General features: G+C 41.0%; 1 protein-coding gene across 2 annotated transcripts in view; it reads left to right on the top strand.

The window, feature by feature from the left end:
* IRAK3 (interleukin 1 receptor associated kinase 3) overlaps positions 1-21,377 on the top strand; it is a 121,893-nt gene that overhangs the window by 14,892 nt on the left and 85,624 nt on the right. Inside the window, exon 1 of one of the 2 annotated variants that reach the window (XM_036759276.1) lies at positions 15,988-16,168. The exons of the other annotated variant lie outside the window; for it this stretch is intronic. Within the exon in view, the coding sequence (XP_036615171.1) occupies positions 16,015-16,168 (154 nt within the window). The 5' untranslated portion in view covers positions 15,988-16,014. Of the gene's footprint in view, positions 1-15,987; positions 16,169-21,377 lie in introns of those variants that run through there. 2 annotated transcript variants of the gene reach the window in all.

Below are 21,377 nucleotides of genomic sequence, written 5' to 3'. Positions count from 1 at the left end.
CAAATGTTGCCATAGAGAGCAATTCGCATTTATAACTAAAATCCGATTTACCCGTGAATTTCTCAATTACATCCTTACGTTCCTCTAACACAATACAGTTCTGCCTCTCGTCTCCGCCTCGCAGCTTCCTTCAAGGCTCCGCTAAAATCCCACCTACTGCGAGGAGCCTTTCCCAATCCCCTTTAATGCTACTACTGCCTTGGCTCTGAGATTATCTCCAAATTGTCCCGAATATATCTTGTTTGTACATAGTTGTTTACATGTTGTTCCCCTCCGCTAATTCTCCCGTGAGCCGTGAGCTCTTTGAGAGCCTGGCTGCTAGAGGCTTTCCTCTGAGATTATATCCAATTTATCTTGTATATATCTCGTTTGCATCTAAGTTGTTTGCATCCTCTCTTCTCAGAAAGCCTGGATGCTAAAGGCTTTCTTCTGAGATTATCTCCGATTTATCCTGCAAATATTTTGCTTGTATATAGCTGTTTGCATCCTGTCTCCTCCACTAGACCGTATGCTCTATGAGATACTGAATGCTAGAGACTTTCCTCTGAGATAATTTCCAGTTTATCCTGCATTTTTTTTGTCTGCACATAGTTGTTTGAATGTTCCCCCTCTCTCCCCTCCAACCACCCACCCCCACTAGACTGTGAGTTCTTTGAGAAACTTTTTGCCTTTCTTTGTGTCACCAGCACCTAGCATGGTACCTGGCACATAGTGGATGAATAAATGCTTATTACTAAATGAATGAATGAAAAAGCATTTATTATGCTCTTACTATATGCCAGCCACCATGTTAAACAGAGAGGATTATCCCTTCCATATTGCGACTTTCTCCATCATGAGTTTCAATAAATCCTGGGTTGACATAAGAAATTAAGTGGGAATTGGGGCGGGGGGAGGCGTTGTGGAAGGTACAGACGACACAGAAAAAGTTTAGAAGCTCACAAATGCATAAGATGTATGTATAGTATTGTACAATACAAAATATTTTATCTTTTAGTACCATAATAATTCAGACTTCTGTGGTACAAAGGACAATCCCTAGTCCCCTGGATGTGGAAGGGATAACTCTACTAGCAATCACTACAGTCTCTCCTCTCAAGGAATTTTGATTCTAATACAACACAACACAAATAAGGGAGTGGTATCGGGGAGGGGTGTTTTGGATGTAGGGACAGTGTCTGTAGCCATAGGGCTCCAATAACAGGTCCTTTTCAGGAATGGTAGTATTGATTTGATTGTTTTCATAGCTGTTACTTTCAGTTTTCTAGCTGTGAATATTTGAGCCCCACTTTTCTCATCTATAAAAAAAAATGGAATAATACCACTGAACTCACAGGGTCACTGTGAAAAAACAAGTAAGATAACGTATTGAAAACACTTTGCAAACTTGAAGGCATTGTATGAAAGCTAGATGTTTTATCAGCGGAAATTATTTTAAAGAAGTCAAGAAGTCTGTTTAATAAGTGCATCCTAAGGACCATCAGACCATCTGATATCCTCCTATACCTACTATCTCTCTCATTTGAATGAGTTTCCTTGAGCATAGGGAGTATCTCTCTTTTCTACTGGTATCTCCGAGACAATACAAGGGTTTCTAAGGAATCATTTAACAAGTGTAGTCAGACCTGTTGTGACCATATTTTGAAAACATGGATTTGTTCCAATGAGATGTATATATAACAGAACAATCTAAGCATAGCGCTCATAATTTCCGTTAGCTTATATGAGATTTTCTCTAGAGATGCAAGAGGACAATGAGCCACATCCCACTTCCACAAGCAACTTCAGGTCTTTGTTAAAGTGCCACATTTATTGTATAGCTTCTCATATAGTACGAGCTCTGAGCAGAGGAGGGCTGCCCTGTACCCATGTAGCCCACTATCTTCCATCAAGGCCATAGTCGTCAACTTTGCCAGCCAGGACCCAGTGAAAACCATGGTACTGGCCCACGAAGTCTCAGGCCAGGGTCACTACCACCACTTACTATAGTATTTACGTATTTCTTAACTAACAGGTATAAAACTTGCCACTGTTTTTAATTAGGTTCCTGTCTTTTTTTTTTTTTAATGTGGCACTAATGAAATCTTTGAGTGGTATCCCTTAACCCCCTTTTTCCCATAAGCATTGTGACTTTTATTCCTCAATAGCTAAGTAATTTCGAGGAGCACGTTCATCGTGTTACGGCAGAATTGACCATATTTATTAAGTACCTACTGTGTTCCAGACATTGTGCTAGGTATCCTCAAAGACAGAAGTATGAAAAAATGAAAAAATTTTTACTTAGAATGAGCTTAGATTCTAGTGGGGAAAACAAGGGGAGAGAGGGGGGAAGAGAGAGAGAGAGAGAAAGAGAGAGTGACAGCATAGTAAGAGCTTAATAAATCTTTTTCTTTCATTCATTCATCTTTGCTAGCAGGGTTTTGTGGTTTTTTTTTCTTTTGGGGCCCTTTCTTCAAAAGGGACCATTGTTGAATCTGTATTCTACATAGATGTCTCACTATAATTGCAGTCTAAGTTTGAGCCCACTATTTCCATGTTTGATGTATACATTGGTGGGAGAGTAAGCCCCACATCATGAAGTGTTTTGTACTACTCATTCCTACTATAGCATGTTAGATGAGTACTTATTGTGTGCCAGATACCGTGCTAAGCTCTGGGAACATGAAAAGCAGAGCAATCCCTGCCCTCGGAGAGTTTATATTCTGATAGGGAAGATGACTCATAAAATGGAGCTGACAAGTGGGAGTTGAGGGAACTTACCCTCAAGTGGGCAAAGTTGAGAAATAATCCAGGGAATGGTGGGCTGAGCTAGGTCTGGAGTAAGTATGGCTGGCGTGGGCCCTTCCTCAAGTGGAGGTTCTGGAGATAAGCTAACCAACCAGAGGAAGAGATTAAAGAGGTATTGCCATCGGTGAGAAGACAACCAGGTGAAGGTCAAGAAGCTGTCTTTGCTAAGTGCTGCTTATCTACTGACTGATTGCTAATGGGAAGCACATCTATGGGGGCTCATGAGCTACATTATTACAAGTGCAGCTTTATAGGGTCACTCCTATAATGCAAAATGGCAGTTTCCCTCCCCTCTGGAGTGCTACTCCCCTAACTTGCAACAGCACTCACAAATTGGCTTCCTAGAGGAAGGCAGCTATCTGCTACTTCAGATTTGTCATGTTTATAACAGAAAAGGAGGAGGGGAGAAATGAGTGTAATGTATAAACAAAAGGCAAGAGTAATTCTTAAAATTAATAAATAAAATAACCTAAGGTACTGAGCTTTTGGGGGCAGATGATAGCAGCTGCATTGTAGCTGAAGACCACCAGATGGTAGCAGAGATCAGCTTATTCATTTATTTAATAAACATTTATTAATTATCTATGTAAAGATCGGTGCTAGGAAACAAAGACAAAGGGAAAATCCTTATTGTCAAGGTGTTTTCACTGTTTTGGGTGGAAACAACATGGATACAGAGAAGTAAAAATAAAATATATACCAAGTGTGGAAGCATATTAAAAACTTCCTTTTTAAAGTTTCTTTAGAAATATTAAGAAATTTTCCTCCAGCTTAAAACTCTTTCTAGACTTTTCCTTTTAGAAAAGTGCATAGAAAAAAAAACTAAGACCTTTCTTAGAGAAATGGATTAATGGACATAACCCGACTTAACTCTAGTCTAGAAAAGATCCTTGTTCCCCCACTCACCCACCTGAATTGATGTGGACCACTGCCAACCTGATGCAGGGCGATGATGTCTTTTTTGGCATCCAACGTTACGATGGAAAGGAACCCCTTTTAATTCTAAAGAGGAGAGTTCTAGGAAGGAGTGATGGTTATTCTGGAATGTTAACCCCAAAACCTCAAATGTATTCTAACATATTATATACTTTTCCTCTTTTAAGATTCCTATTAATGTTACCTGAAATCATTTTAGGGCAAAAAGTCAGGTCAGAGAGCATAGGAAACCTTGAGAGTCTGGGTATCTCTCATTCCAAGCTAGGAACGGCTTGGATACAGATTAAGTTTAAGTAAAATTGTTTCTGGCAAACTCTAGCCTAAATCGCAGAGTACATTATTGGTATTCATTTTTTTTTCTTTGCCAAAAGTAAATAAGACAAAGTTTTAGGGGTGAGAGCACTGTGAGGATGAGTATTGTATAGTTGGATGTGGCACTTTGGCTTGAGCCTTGAAGGTGTTTGTGGGGTGGAGGCGAAGAGGCCAATTCATTCCAGGAAGAGGGGAGAGTTTGTAGGGCACAGAGATAGGAGATGGAAGTTCATGTTTAGGGAAGGGAGAGTAAGCTAGCTTCTCTAGAACGTAGAGTACGTGAAGGAAAGTCATACATAACAGGCAAGGTAGCCTGAAGTCTGCTTAGGAAGGACTTTAAATACCAAACAGGGGAGTTTGTATTTTATCTCAAAGGTTAGACCTGTTCTCTAAGAGTTTCAAATTGGTAACAGATAGAAGTCTTTCATATTCAGATGTCTTGTAGACCTTTGTCTAAGTCTCTCCTTTACATCTATCTTCTTTTCCAATGTATCATGGTTGTGTCTTATCATCTCCAACCCCCCACCCGCATTGGATTGTAAGCTCCTTGAGAACAGGGCCTATGATATATCTCTTCTTGTATTCTCAGCATACTTAGTACAGGACATAACAGGCACTTCCTCATTCATTATTGGGACCATTTTCCTAGACTGTCTGCAGTGTCTAAGAAACAGACTTAGGTACTGTAAAGAGACTGGGAAAGTAAGTGAATGTTTTTCTCAGCTGGGTTCACTTCCCTCATTGTCCCTTTTCTTTTGAAGTTAGTCTATCTAAAGTGAGGGGAGAAACGGAGTTATTGACTAAGCCAGCTAAAGGGAAGAGCTGGGGAAAGAATAAACATGCCTACATTCCAAAGGTGGGAGGCATTAAGAGGAGTCATTCATCTATACAGACAAACGTGTTTGACAGCATCATCTACTGGCTACAAGTTGGGACTTGTCTGGGATATATATACTTACATAATATATACCTACGTACATACATACAAACATACACAGAAGGGTGGACAGGGAGTTCAGGGAGGGCTAACACCACTGGTATGAGGGCTTGTTGAGCCCTTTTTGGAGCTGCTCATCCAGTGTTCACCTGTCACCCAACCCTCACCTGTGGCTCTGGGAGCTATAGCATGAGCAGCAGCTATACCCTAGTAAAACCATCTCAGTAGATGGGCTAAACCAGGTCGAGGGTAACTGAAAGACCTCAAACCTATTGGTGAGGTAGGGGGATGTCTACCCAAATCACGTGAAGACTTCCCCCAGTGGAATGGGTGGTAAGAACAATTTGTACCAATGGTCTTGAAGGCAGCTAAAGCAGGAGCTATGGAGTGCTAGCCTTAGAGCTTGGTCAGACATCAAAAATGCCAAGGTCATCCACTATATCCAGGGCCATTGACAGTCATCTTGACTTCGATGACTCTGGAAGAGAGAGTGAGGCTAAGGACTTTGTGCAGATCTGCCTCACTTAAATCCAATTCACAAGAAAGTCAAGACATCACCCTCATGATGTCATTCGTTCTCTTTCAAAATGAAGGACAAACAACAACATACATACGTGTGTGTATGCATATATACATACCTACATACATAGGTATATATGTGTATATAGATAGATAAAAATTTCTTCCGCTTTGGAAATTTAGATTCTATTTTAATTTTTTTTGCTTCTATTTAAATGCAATTTCCTGCATCAGTGCTATATGCATTGATGCAAAACTTTGAGAGCAGGGACTATTTTTACCTTTCTTTGTATTGCCAGCACTTGGCATGGTGCTTGGCACATAGTAGGCCAATAAATGCTTGCTGACTTGACTAAATAAATCAATGAGAAAACATTTATTAAGCTCTTACTACGTGCCAGGCACACAGTTAAGGATGATCCATTTTTTTCCTTTAAAGTTGAATTTAACCTCACATTTACTACTATTGAGGAAAATTATTGAATATGTAATTTTTAACTTTAATTTTGCATTTGTTAGATTTTATAATATTAGTAACTAGCATAGTCATTGTTTGGGGATTTTAACTTCCTTATTTGATGAGTTAGTAAATGGCCATCTGATGATTAGTAAAGATGTTTAAAAAGTTCAAGGGACATAACTTCTGGGTGATTTAATAATTTTATTAGTAAGGCTAGCATGTTATTAATAAAAGAGGTCAATGGCATGCTGGAATGCCAAAGACCTCTCATGGCAGTGGGCTCACAATTTATATGCCCTTGGAGGAGCAGGTATTCTAAGGGTAAATCAACTCTGATTGGTTAACGATTAATAAGAGAATGAATATTATAATGAGAGGCAGGTTATATTCCAATGAGAATCTTGAGGTACATGATTTGGATCACCCAAGTCTTGGTCAAAGAGACTTAGCAATTTCCATAACACCTCTCTGACAAAAGGGAGAATCCATATTTTCCCAGGTCTGTCTGAGTAAATACAATGAGCAGGAATCTACCCGTTAGCCTAAACTTAAATTTCTTTTGCTGTCTTTGATTAAATCTTTAGCCTGGGTAAGTCTTTGAGGAATATTTCCCACACTGATTGATTTCTGGATAAGGAAGTATAAAAGAGGGAAAACTTTTGTTCTAATTAAATAATTAGTTATTAATGCAAAGAGAAATAATAGTTTTTCTCATTGGTCAAATATTGAAAGTATGGATCAATATTGTGACAATATGAGTCTCCTATTTGGAAGGTATTTCCACCTCCAGAACGATATTTAGTCACTTGTTCAGAAAAGGAAATGTAAAGCAGAAAAGACATCCAAGTTTTCCTGGCAGCTTTGGTAAGGAGAGATACCATCACTCGTCCTCCCATTTCCTCCCCAGCATTAGAAGTCTAGGGAAAGCTAGTTATATTCGCCACCATCAGAGAACCAAAGAAAGAGAGCACTAGGGATAAAGTCTTTTTAAAGATTTACTGACTCATTATTTCTTCATGCTCAGTAGCCAATAAGAGGATACTTCCATCGCCTCAAAGGAACAAGATTAGTGAGTCACACATGGTCAGCAAGAAGCAATCAGAAAGTTTATCATCTACAAAACATGGTCTGAATAAGGAATAATGCCCTGTTCAAGCCTCAGTTGTGGATAGTTTAGATAAATATCTATTTTCCTAGGAATCTGGAGCACAGCACTTCTCACAAATTCCAAGTGGGTCTCTGTCCCCAATATCATTTTGGGTCAAAGTGAATTCACAGGCTGATATATCCTTCTCCAATCCTTCCCCCGCTCGAGGAAGGTGGTACATTTCCAACTGTAGCCAGACGGAATTTTATAAGCCCCTCTCAGGTTAGAAACTTAAAAGAACACACCAATTTCCACTCATTTTTTTTTCCTTTGGCCCCTTGGAATCCCCCTGGCAGTAGCTGGGCAGGGTTATTCAAATCACCCAGAGCTGCTTCTCACATCATAGAGCACTTCCTGTTGCTTCCCACCTGGGCCCTGAATTGGCCATCCTTACTTCACTTGTATTACCAGGTCGATCTCTGATTGCTTTGATGGTCCCCTCCAACAATGCAGATCACAACTCATCCTTGCCGGTAGCTCCCATGAGACATTTGTCCTTGTTCCTCACAGGGAGAATACCCAACATGTTGAAGGCCTTCCTTACTTTTCTCCGACAGTTTTTGGATGCCAGCGGAGCACTCTGGCTATCCCTTATGCTATGTGATCAGCCCATTTTCCCTTCCCATCATACAATTCTCTGATAATTAGCCTCTTCTGTTCCTCAGGGTTCTTCACTGGTTATGTGTTGCAGCCTGCATAAACCCACCAACTATCTCTCCACTGCCCTCTGTTTGTAGCTCATTCTTAATTCTTCAGAGACAATTAGATGTCTCTTTGCCATATTTCAATGCTGGTAGAATGTTTGCTTTTTGCAAAATGGTCCTTTGCTTTCATTTTACTGGCTCTCAATTGGGGCCAGTAAAGCTTTGTAATTTCTGGAAAGCAATTCAACTCACTAATCTCCCTCTGTTTTGCTCTGGGCCCAGCTTATTGTCCATGTGTATCATCTGACTGAATATACATAGTGATGGTGTAGTCGTAGTTTGTCCCTCGTTCTAGAAGAGGACCATGACATCAGAGAGATGATGACATGACTTGCAATTGAATTTGATTTGAGTGAGAGAGGGCTGTACAAAGTCACCAGCCTCACTTTCTTCTCCAGAGCCATCTTGGTCCAATGGCCAGATATCACTCAGGATGACTGGAGATGGCCCAAGATGCAGTGGGAGACTTTGGCCTTTTTAAGCTAAAGTCTTTTCAAGTTCTTACTTTGAGTGAGGCAACATCCATTCAGTGATTTTTAAGAAGTGAGTCAAGGAATGGCCCCTTTAATAAAAAAAAAAATTCAAATGGGGAAGGCAAGACCCTCAGGGTTGCTGGCCAAAAGAGAAACAGTTACTATTTATGGACAAGCTCTGTAGTATGTCCAACCAATGTGTGTCAAATTCTGGTCAAGAGATATATACAGTATATCATTTATCCACTTGGTCATTCCAGTGTGGATGGACAGGTCAGACTCCTTGGCTTATAGATAGATGTCTTCCAGGAGGCTTGGCAATACTCTAGGACTTCTTGTAATTATATAATGTCATTTGCAAATAGCAACATCTAGAGGGCCTACCTCACCATCCACAGGGAATCCTTGTCAGATTTGGACCCTATATAGGACCTATTTCTCACATCTCCCTCTTTTATGCCTAGCTTGATGTATCTTATGGGGTTCTAAAGCTTTCAAGCTACTTTTGCTTCCATTTTTCGTCTCCTCCTCACAAAGGCATTTGTGAAGCAGAGGGTACAAGTGTTATTATCTCCATGTTACAGATGAAGTGGAGATTCAGAGAGGTTACATTATTTGGCCAAAGTCACAGAGCTAGTTACTAGCAGATCTGGTATGAGAATCCATATCATCTTGAGTTCTTTCCACAACACCACCTACAGTATGCATTTTACTGTACTAAATCAATCAACATTAAGGCCTGCTGCTATTAAATGCCATGAATTATAGATTCAGATACAAAAACAATAGTCTCTGCATTCAAATACTTATATTGACTAATAACAACAGCAGTGAACCCAGTGGGGCTAAAGTACTTGCCAGCTCCTTCACGAAATGCCCCCTCTCATCTCTGAACCCATGCATGTAGATAGGAGGGAGCCTAGCCTCGAAAGAGAAAAGTTGGGCTCTTTTCTCTCTCTTTCTTTCTCTCCCTCTTTCCTTTTCTCCCTTTCTCCCTCCCCCCTTTTTTCTCTTCATTATTCCCTCCTTCTCCCTTCCCCCCTACCCCATCAGCTCTTTCTACCTCAACTATGAGACCCGGGAGAAAATTATCTAGAACTTAGGCTTTAGTGTCTCCCCAAAAGAGGGGGTAGGAAAGCAGTAAAGGTACAATGTAAGTCGGTAGAAGAGGTTTATTTATTTTTTTTCACACACAGAAGAAATGCTACACACAGAAGGTTCCTGAGTGTGCGTTAACAGAAAATCTTAAACAAGTAGCAGTGATTTATAACTGCTCTCCTGGGAGGTTCAGATTTAACCTTTAGAAGGTCAAGTATGTTGTGGGACTGCTGAATCAGCATGTCACATTTCACCTTGGTTCTGTACTGTCCAAACTGTTCTTTCCAGGACTGTGTCTTCTAATAAGCCAAAGTGGGTTGGGTCCATCCTCTTGTCTGGTTGTCTGTCCTCTCTGATGTGGAAACTCCTCATGCTTCCAGTCATCTCTGACTGAGAGACTGTTGAAGAGAGACTGAGAACTGTTAAAGACCTTAGCTTAAAAAGGCTGGGCTCTCCCACCAAATCCAGGGCCATTTTCAGACGTCCTGATCTATGTCTCACTACTAGACCCAGATGGCTCAGAGGAGAAAGTGAGGCTGGTGACTTTGCACATCCTCCCTCACTTAAATCCAATTCACTTGCATGTCATGGCCTCCCCTCCCTGATGTCATGGTCAGCTTCTCCGACAAAGGACAAACAACGACAGCAACAACTGAGAGACCCAGGAATTCTGACCTCTCAGAATGGTGAGACCTTCAAGACCTCAGGATCATCATTCAGTCACCTGTGGTCAGGGGAGAAAAACATAGAAAAGGCAGTCAGCCGCCCAAGGCTCATGCTTAACTTATCTCCCTCAGCCTATGAGATGCCACAAATAGCAGTTAGCTAGTAAATGTTCAACAACCAGCACTCTGGGGGGAAAGATATCTGCAGGACACACTTTTATATTTAATCTCTATCATAAGCATTTTCTCCAACTCTTCCTTAAGTCTAAACAGAACAATAAGTCAAGCCCCAATTCATCCTCTTTGCAAGTTTCCAAGGTGTAAATGCTCACACTGAAAATTTAAATTGTTTCTCCTAGCTCCAGCACACCCCTGCTCAAGACCATCATGCTATTGGCATGTGGGAAATGGCATAGCCACTTTCTTTCCTCCTGGGAAGTTTAGTGAGAGACAGTTTCTTGCCACATAAGAGAGTGAAAGAAGGAAACAAAAAGCAAAGTTAGAGTCTTTAAGGTACACTGGGCCAGTAGCATTTCTGGTCAGTGTCCAATTGAGGAATTTCCTTCTCATCCCAAAGTGCAAATCCTTCGTGACTCATCCAGATGGGTCCCCAGCAGTTCCAGGCACTCAGCACATGCTCTGTGCAGTGCTTCTTAAACTGTGGGTTGCTACCCCATATGGGGTCGTGAAAAATTTGGCAACAATAAATGGCTTCTAAACATGCAACGACCAAAAATTAATTCAAAATCAAACTCAAAATGAATCCAAGGTGTTTCTGGCAACATTTGCCCATGTTGCATCAAGCAACTTCCTTGTAGCCTTGGTTCTGAACACAAAGCAGGCACACTTTGCACCACGAATACCCTCAAGCCACGTAATGCCAAAAACTGCAAAAAGCCTGTGGAATGTCACGTGTAAGGAACAGTAAGTAAGTAAGTAAGTATGGCTGGACCAGAGAGTGAAAGAAGTATTATGCAGTAAAGTTGAAAAGATAAGCTGGATACAGATTGCAAAGATTTTTAATGCCAAGTGGAAGCGCTTCTTTTTGATCCTAAAGACAATAGGGATTCATAGGGCAGCTAGGTGGCACACTGGATAGAGCCCTGGGATTGGAATTACAGGAAGACTCATCTTCCTGAGTTCAAATCTGGCCTCAGACACTTACTAGCTGTGTGACCCTGGGCAAGTCACTTAACCCTGTTTGCCTCAGTTTCCTCACCTGTAAAATGAGCTGGAGAAGAAAATGGCAAACTGCTAAAGTATCTTTACCAAAAAAAAAAAAAAAAAACCCAATCAAATCCAACTGGGGTCATGAAGAATCAGACACAACTGAAAAATGACCGAACAACAAACAATACAGATTCACTCGAACTTTCTTGAATGGAAAAGTGGGATGGTCAGATGCTAACAAAGGAGACAAAAACAACACAATAGATGGTCCCAGGATAGGGAGTCAAAGACTCAGTTTCCAGCGTATGTAATTGAGAAAATGAAACAGTGAATTAGTGATGATCATGTCCAGTTATAGACGTGTTGAGTTTGAAGTAGAGGCACTACAAGTGAATGTAGATGGAGATTTGTGACTGGAGTTGGGGGGAGGTGTCAGGACTGAAATGTTGTTGTTTATCCTTCTTTCTCAAAATAGACCATGACATCAGGAAAGTGATGCCATGACTTGCAAGTGAATTGGATTTGAATGAGAGAGATACAAAGTCACCAGCCTCACTTTCTCCTCCCCAGGACTGAAATATGAATTTAGGAGTCATCCAAGTAGAGCTAATATTTAAAACCATGAAAGTAGTTGAAATTCTCCTAGGGAGATGAGGACAAGGAGAAAAAAACAGAGATCCTAAAATGAAGTCTTAAAGAATGCTCACAGTTAGGGGATTACATGAAGAAAATCCAGCAAAGGAAACAGAGAGGTAGGAAAAAAGAAATCAAAATAATGCTTTGTCACAGATGTCAAGGCAAGAGGAAATTTTCAGGGAGAAAATGATAACCAGCGGTATCAGATGTTACAGTAAAGAGACTGAGGACTGGAAACAGTACATCAGGTTTTGCAATTAGATCATTTCCTCAATTAAAAAAACAACCTTTTTTTTTTGTCACAGGGCTTTTGTTGTTCTTCACTATGTAGGACCCAAAGCCAAATCAACAAGCATTATTAAGTGTCTACTATGTGCTAAGTGCTGGTGATTTTTAAAAAAGACAAGGAATTTATTACCTAATGGATAAGACAACAGGTAAACAGCTATGTACAAATAAGGAGTGTATAGGATAAACTGGAGGTAATCTCAGAGAGAAGGCATTAGCATTAAAAAGGATAGAGGAAAGCTTCTTGCAAAGGTGTGATTTTAGTTGAGACCTAAAGGAAGTCAAGGGAAGCCAAGAGGAGGAGAAGGAGATAAGGAAAGAGGAAATTCTGGGCACAGGGAGAAGGAAAGTGAAAATGCACAGAATCAGGGATGGAGCATCTTGTGAGAGAAAAAGTAAAGAGGCCAGTTTCCAATTGTGGGGGGTGGATCAGGGAAGTAAGGGGGGCAGGGAAGATGGAAGGGAGGGAGAGAGAGAGGAGGAGGAAGGAGCAAGGGAAGGGGAGAGACAGAGAAAGAAAGAAAGAAAGAGAGAGAGGAGTGAGGGGGACAGATTCAGGATTGTTTTTTAAAAGCACAGAACAACAGTAATAAAAAATATCCATATTCTAATCCCTTCCCAAAAAGAAAAACCCAACATACCAGGAAACTACCACATATGTATAACTATTTACTAAATAATTGTCAACAGTTGTGTGTACAGTACGCTTTTACTATGTAATGTGACAGGCCTACTTACATTCCAAGGCCTGGCTGACCTTATTCACATCTTGAAGTAATGGTTTCTTTGGGGGATTTATCCACTTTGCAGGGGGAACAATTTCCAAATCCATGAAAAGAAGAAAGCTGAGTGTTTTTTTTTTATTTAAAGATTTATGCTTATAGCCTGCCAAAGGGCAAAGAGCTCCTATAGAAGAAGAAAAGTAAGCATTTTTCAAACATTACTGAAACCAGAGCTCCTGCCAGAAAGAGTCAACAATAGGAACCAAGGGATGGTGACCAACATTTCCTGAAGCAAAACAGGTCCTTGACCCAGGAACTGTTGGCAAATAAAATGAGCCACATTTTTCTGGTAAGAAATTTCTCCACCTCAGATACAAATTTCTTAACAAACACCACCACAAAGCTAGACTTCTTCTAGGGGCAAGTGACTATGTACTTTAAAAATTAAAGTTCAAGTGTGTTGTTTTTTTTTTTAAGTGGATGTTGAAATAATCCTGTAAGGGTCTTTTTAGTGTTGAAGCCAAATTGTTTTCAAACAAGGTTTGAATTTTAAAATGTGTGTGTATAAGTATGTATCTGTTATCTGTATATGTATGTGTATGTATACACACACAAAAGTTGCATATAATTGCTCATCCCATGCCATTTCCCTTCTTTGATTCCTCTCTTGTCTGTCAGTCAGTCAATAAACATTAATTAATGACCTACCATGGGCCAAGCACTGTGCTAAGAGCCTCATAGCAAAGAAAAACCAGTTGACAGACCAAACCAATCCACCAGTTCAGAGGATGCAATATTCAGCACACTTCTACTGAGGAGGGATGTGTGTTTCTTCTGTGCTCTGGACCTAAAGGACAGTGTGGCTCAGTGGGCAAAATACTGGCTCTGTAGCCAAAGGACCTGGATTTACATCCCAGCTTGGCTATTTACTATCTTTGTGACCTTGGGCAAGTTACTCCAATTTTCTTGGCAAAGTTTCCTCCTCAGTAAAATGAGTGGGCTGGATCAAAATTACCTCTAAGCTTCCTTCTAGCTGTGTACCTAGGAAGCTTTAATCTTAGGTCAGTTGCCTGTTAGTGTTATCATTTATATTATTATAGTCATTGTGCATGGTGTTCTGGGTCTACTTTCTTCACTTTATACCAGTTCATAGAAGTCTTCCTATGCTTCTCTTAATTCCTCATATTTTTCATGTCTTACTGCATTTGAATCCACTATATTCACATACCACAGTATGTACAACCATTCCCCAATTGATGGGCATCCACTTTATTTCTAGTTTGTTTTTGCTACCACAGAAAGGGCTGCTATGAATGTATCAAGGATTTTTTTCTCTGTCTTTGATCTCCTTAGGATAAGTACACCTTAGTGGTACCATGGGTCAAAGGGTATAAATATTTTTTTAATTTATTTTTTATTTTTATTTACAACACTCAATTCCACAAGTTTTTGAGTTCCAAATTTTCTCTCCCTCCCTCTCCTCTCCCCTCCCCCCAAGATGGCATGTAATCCAATATAGGTTCTATATATGCCTTCACATTAAATTTATTTATATAATATTCAGGTTGTAAAGAAGAATTATAACCAATGGAAACAAGAAACAAAACCAACAAAGAAGAAAAAAGAAAAAAAGAGAGAGGGAGAGCAAATAGTTTGCCTCAATCTGCATTCAGACTCCATAATTCTTTCTCTGGATGTGAATAGCTTTTTCTATCTTTTAGAGCTGTCTTTGAACCTTATATTGCTGAGAAGAGCCAAGTCTATCAAAGTTAGTCATCACAGATACTGTGTGTCTGTAATCATGTATAATGTTCTCCTCGTTCTGCTCCCCTCACTCAGCATCAGATCATGTAGGTCTTTCCAGGTTATCATGAAGTCTGTCTGCTCCCCATTTCTTATAGCACAATAGTATTCCATTACATTCATAGGGTATAAATATTTTAGTAACTCCCCCCCCCCCATATGTCTAGAATGGTTGGACCAATTCACAGCTCCACCAACAATGTATCAATTCATCTTTCTTCTCACTTTCCCTGCTAACATTCTAATTTGTCTTTTGTTATCTTTGACATTTTACTGGAATTGAAGTGAAACCTCGGAATGATTTTCCTTATTGGAGATTTGGTGCATTTTTATATGGTTGTTAATCATCTGCATTTTTTGTTTTGGAGGTAATCAGAGTTAAGTGACTTGCCCAGGGTCACACAGTTAGTAAATGTCAAGTGTTTGAGTCCTGCATTTGAACTCAGGTCCTCCTGACTCGAGGGCCGGTGCTCTATCCACTGCTGCCCAGTTATCTGCATTTCTTCTGCAAAATGTTCATATCAAATTGTTTGATCACTTCTCTGTATGAAAGACTAAACTTTTTGAGGAAGGGGCAAAATCAGTAGGGAAGTATAATGGAAAGATGTTAATAATGCAAGGAGAATGAAAGGATTATAAGATTTAAATCCTTCTTATTTCTGAATACCTTGCTTTGAGTTAATTTTTGCCAGAAATTATTCCCAAAAAAGGATTAAAACCCATCCCCTCAGAACTGAGGTGATTATAACTAGGTGGGCCTTTGTAATTGCCTGAGGGCAGGGGGCTGGAACTGGTTAACCTCTTGTGGTCCCCTCTAGCACTAGGATCTGCTATGTTCTGTGATTTTTCTTAAGTTCAAAGGGTATGCCCCACGCCTTCTCTCTGCTGGCAGGTCAAATCTAATCAGTATTGCCCCGCTCTCCAATTATTTTTTGGTCCAGTTTTAGCTAAGATCTTCCTGCTTTTTCCTCCCTGGGCCCCACCAAAGCACAAAATCTCCAAAATCACCAACTCAGAGGCTGGAGATGAATGAAAGACAAGGGAGGGATGGGAGGGAAGATTTGCCCCGTCCTCAGAAGTTCAGAGGCGCGGGGCGGGTTTCTCCAGCTGGGAATCTCTTCTTTGATGGAGCAACACCTCCAGTTTGCGTCATGGAGCGGACGCCTGTCCAACTTCTGGCCTTGGCAAAGGTACACTGTTCTTCCGACGGGAGTGATGGCAGCAGGGAGGATTTCCGCAGTTGTGAAAGAGTACGCCTAGGGAGAGGGGTGGAGGAAGCCCTTGACTCCCCACCCCTGTTTCCCCTAGTCAACCAAGCAGGCAGCGGTTAGCAGGGCTTCGCAGGCACCGGGGAGCGATGGCTTGGGCGCCCGCGGACGGGGAGAGAAGGCGCTGGGAGCCCGCAGCCTTCCCCGCGAGCCTGCCTCTGTTTGATCTGCCCCCTACCCTGCTGGGCAGCTTCTGCTCCATCCTGGACTCCTGCGATGGAGCTCTGGGCTGGCGGGGACTCGGTGAGTGCGGGCGCTGTCCCGCCTGTGGGGAGCTGGGGCCCACGGGCGGAGGCGGCCAGAGGGCATTTGGGGAAGTAAGTGGCTTGGCCAGAGCTGAGATCTCTCCCCAGTCTGCGCTATGGGGCTCAGCAGAGGGTGCAGGTGAAGCGGAGTCCCTGTTCACTTACACCAAAATCACGTCGCTTTCCTTCCATTGGAAAGACTTTTAAGTACTCCCTAAGAGAGCAGCTCATCCCTTTACCTTGGGTCAGAATAACCTTGGGGGTATCTCTGAGAACTAAATAGGCGGCAGGCACACTTTTTAACCCTCTTGCCTAGCCCTACCCCGTCAAAATAAGTAAGTGGCATTTTAAATCCGAAGGGACAATTTCCCCAAAACATTATTTCCATTTTTTTCTCCATTACGAGAAGTCTTATAGAGGTTCACAGATAATACTAGCTTGCTTTACTGTTCCCAAATCCCTTTACCCTTTAAAGTTTCCAGTGCTACCCAACTCATACAAGTTAAATTCCCTTTGGCAAGTTTAACATTTTAACTTTATAGTTGTACGTTTGTGTACATAATTCATGTATATACTTGCGTATTTTATAATGTGCTTTGTAATTGTATATTTCAATATACTTTATAATTGTAAGTATGTAGGCTTTCAACACTTCTTAAATTTGTTTCCTTCAGCTACTAAATGCTTAATTCACCTTGGCATAGTGGAAACAGCGCTGTCAGGCGACATAGGAGCAAAGCCCTAGCCTGCCCCTTACTCCTTGTGTGACAGTGGTCAAATCATTACAACTCTCTCTGCCTTATTTTCTCTATCTGGAAGATGAAAGGGTTGGGCTCCATGACCTTTAGGATGTCTTCCGCCTTGGAACCTATGTTCCTAGGATAGAATGAAGGTTTCAGTTCAAAGAAAGGCTTTTAACTTTTCATTCTTATTAATTCTTTTTTTATCCTTTGCTTTAAAGAAAGTGTGGAAAGTTGAATAACCACCTGGATGTGTAGATTAGTCAATGTGGATAATATAGGTCAAAAATATTTTTTCCCTCAATAGCATTTTTTGGCTACATAAATAATTGTTTCTACTTTGTGTAGACAGGCATTTTGTCCCCAGTTAATATGGTTAAAAATATTTGAATTATCTGAAATAATACCTAATAAATTTATACACAGCTGGGTATGCGTCATAGGGAGAAGCTGCCTATTTGGTGAATAGAGGCATAAATTCTGGGTTCCCCAGTAAAAATCTCAGACAAGGATCTTTTGTTATTTACAAAGCCTACAGATTTCTAGTGAAAATGGGAATTTTCAGGGCAGCTAGGTGGCACACTGAGTAGAATACCGGCCCTGGAGTCAGGAGAACCTGAGTTGAAATGCGGCCTCAGACCCTTGACATGTGTACTAGCTATGTGACCTTGGACAAGTCACTTCACCCCAATTGCTCTGCCAAAAAAAAAAAGAAAATGGGAACTTTCCTCTCCTTTCCTGGTCTGCCACCTCATTCCTACAGTGTACAGTGGCTTAGACAGTATTTCTACCTAAGGATTTCAATAGTAATAGTTCAAAGGATCTTTGTTTTCATCCGTAGCAGGAACATTATAAATACAGGTTGAAGCCAGCCCCTTCCACACCTTAACAGGTGATCTTTGTGGGTTGATGTGTCCAAAATTATTTTGTTTGTGTTGCCTCTGAAATTAGTCAGGCTCATTCTCAGATAACAGGCATCCTGGCCTGTATTCAAAACTTATACTTCCCTAGTATAGCCTTCCAGAACCTAGGGATCACCGCTATGCCACCATGTGGTGTTAGAGTGGAACTTTTGTAGGGCAGTACTAGAGTCGGCTTGCACTGGCGCTTAAGAGCCAATAGTAAAATTTTCAGTGTGAGCATTTATATCTCAGAAGTCAGTACACCTACAAATCAGGGCTTGATTTATTGTTTCATTGATTGTCTAGTCTTAAGAAAGAAAATGTTAATAATGCAGATTTCATTTGAAAGTATATCATGCATGACTTTTTCCCTCTGGAGAGCCAGTTGTTAACTATTTACCAGCACACCTTTGGGCTTTGTGAAGCAGAGATCTCCTAAAATCACAGGGTTTGAGAGTTGCAAGGAACTGTAAAGATTGTGTTTCCACGCTTAGTCTGTCATTTTATAGACAAACTGAAGACCTTAGAAGTGGCTTACCCAATAGTTAAGTTAGTTTGTGGCAAACTAGGGCTAAGCCTTAAGCGTCTTTATTCTTTGTCTTACATTCTCTGCTCTACCCCTACTCATTCTTTTACTTTTCTCAAATATAATCATCTTTTATCTCAATGAGTAGTTTAGTATGTAGCCCTTTTTCTGGAACTTCCCTTCCATGTACTCTTGGAGGTTGGGTCCCCAAGGGAGTAACTATCCTCAAGGTGTGCTGTGGATCTTTACTCTTAAAACCATTGCTCATGAGCCCCCACCAGTGAACTTACATTTAACAGACAGCCACTAGCTTAAAACAAAAGCATTCACTGAGATGGCATCAGACGAGCAATAATGATAAAACTCTCCCGTAAACCTGGGGTGCACTCTCCCACAACTGCACATGGAATCAGCACAAAGAGCAGAAACACAGCCAGCACAAAGAGCATAAACTCATTTAAACTATACTAGTAAAGAGTCACACGGAACACAAGTCGCCAAGGCAACGCAAGTCTCTGGCACTACAAGGTCCTAGGATCCATTCTTTTCTTGAAGTGTCCTCACATTGCTTTCCTTGGACACTGCTGGACAGTTTACTCACCTGGCTTCATGGGTCTTCACTTCTCTGTAGCTCTACTCCCAAATGCCAGGCCAGTTTCATTCTTGAATACATAACCGGCTACCTTCTTTGCTACTGAAGGTGGGGATGAGGAATCAGTCCTCAAGTGAGTGAGGAGTGATTTTTTTTTTTCCTTCCTTGATTCTTTTCTAAGTGAGTTTTTTTTTTTTTTAAATCATTAAGGGCCTAGGTAAGCTTTTGGCCATCCAGCCAGTAGCTACCCTCTAATTCTCTCCTCATTTCTACCTACTCCTTCCTTGGCTTTCTTTAAGTCATCTTCTATAGGAAGTGCTTCCCAACCCCTCTTACTTCAAGTGGCTTTCCCCTCTTAATTATTTCCTATTTATCCTGTATATGGCTTATTCTTGTTTGTATATATTTGTTTACTTGTCTCCCCTATTAGATTGTGAGCTCCTTGAAGGCTGAGACTGTCTGTGGCTTCTTTATGTATCCCCAGCATTTTGAAAAGTCCTTGGCGCATAGTAGGCACTAAATAAATGTTTACTGACCAATTCCCTCAAACTTGCCTGAGAAACTTCTTCACATTTCATTTACTATTTTAACATCTCTTAGTCTCTGTTACTTGCCCGTTGATATTCTATGATTTTACGAGCTGAGCTAGGGGGGAAGTCAGGTGATCAGTAATCCCCAGTTCAACTCTCCCCAGTACAATACAGTTTCATTGAATGATTCATCTCGTACATTTGAATTCATTCTCCTGGTTTGGGCAATTGGAGCTCTGGGGAGAAATGCTTTCAAGTATCTGAAGAGCAATTAGTCTTGTCCTGCTTGGGCCCAAAAGGCATAACAAAGATCAATGGTAGAAGTTTCAAAGCTGCCTTAATGAGAAGGCAGCTTTCCTAACAAGTAGAGTTATTCAAAAGTAGAATGAGTTGCCTAAGCATGTAGTGTCACCCTCATTGGAGGTCTTCAAGCAATGATTGGACAACCACTTGTCCGGTGTGTCATAAGAGGATATTTTTGTTCAGTTCTGGGTTGGACCTCTGAGTATTCTTCCATATGAGATTCTGTCTTTCTACACCCTGCCCATCCCCATCCAATTTATAGCAGAGAAATGATAGGCTATAGGACTCTGGCTAAATGACTTCCTTGGAACACAGTACCTTGAAATCATACCTCTGTAAGTTGTAAGCACATCCGCACTTAAGAAACAATGTGATCTAAAAGAAAAACTACTAGAATTTTTATTAGTGCCACCATCAGCAATCTAGCAAAATATGGATGACCGTTTGCCAGAAATGTGGTAAAAGCATATTCCTGTCAGTTGGGTAGGATTAGATAGCTTCTGAGGTCTTCTCTGCCTTTGAAATTGTGCAATTTTGTCCAGATAGAGGAGATTGGAGATGCTGCATTTCGAAAATAAGCTGAAGAAGGTTTCCTGCTAAGTAGCCTGATGAACAGAAGTTTTAGTGGAGATATTGTTAAGGGCGCCCCTGAATTTGTCTTCTTGAGTTGCCATATTTTCCAGATACACTGGACTCAGAGCATGCATGGTCAACACCATATTGTATGTTAGAATAAAAGAGGCCTTAGAGGTAAACTAAGTTCAACCCCCTTATTTTATAGACAAAGAAACTGAAGACCAGAGAAGTCCAGTGATTTCTAAGGTCACTAAAGTAGCAAATGGTAGTAGAGATGAGATTGGAACTGGGTCCTCTCACTCCAAATCCAATAGACTTGCCACTACCCCCAACATATTGTTGTCTTCAAGTTTTGGAAGCACCAGCACGTAAAAGAGGAACTAGCCTTGTTCTGCTTTGTACCGGTAGAAAGAAATAGGTAGAAGTTCCAGAGACACAGATTTTCTCTTAACATCATGAAAAAATTTCTCACTCATAAAAAAATGCTAAGGGTTGGCTCAGGAGAAAGTAAGTTCCTTATGTGCCATAGTCCAGAGTGTCCTACTTTTCTAGTTGAAATTTCGTCAACTTCCTGAGAGTTAGAGCAAGGTAATCAAAAAACTCTCTCTGGCTTGGGCGGGAGCAGGGGGCGGGGCGGGGTACTCTCTGAGCAGCCTGCTGCCTCTTCTCTTTGCCTTTTCTGGAAACAAACATACCTCATGCTGAAAATTCTATGTTTTGTGCTTATATGGATAAAACCATGACCACCATTTCCTAGAGCTTCTCTGCCTAGGACATTAGGAATGGGAAACTAATAAAGTGGTCCTGAGCAAGAACCAGTCCTCGCTTGATAAAACACATGGCTTTGCCTACCTCAGTGAATTTCCCTGACTTAGAGGCAAGAAATCTCCCAAGCACCCTATATACATTCACTAAGAGAAGACATCAGAACACAACAGAAGCTGAGTGTGCCAGTTCTGAGAGCAGCCTATCACAGCACTGCGGCTGATTCCCTGCCTTCACATACCCAGATATGTTGTGGCCTGAAGACCCTAGCAT

The sequence above is a fragment of the Trichosurus vulpecula genome, chromosome 5 (assembly GCF_011100635.1).
Source record: "Trichosurus vulpecula isolate mTriVul1 chromosome 5, mTriVul1.pri, whole genome shotgun sequence".
NCBI lineage: Eukaryota > Metazoa > Chordata > Mammalia > Diprotodontia > Phalangeridae > Trichosurus > Trichosurus vulpecula.
The sequence above is the reverse complement of the archived record's forward strand: the minus strand, read 5'-3'. Positions and strand labels throughout refer to the sequence as shown.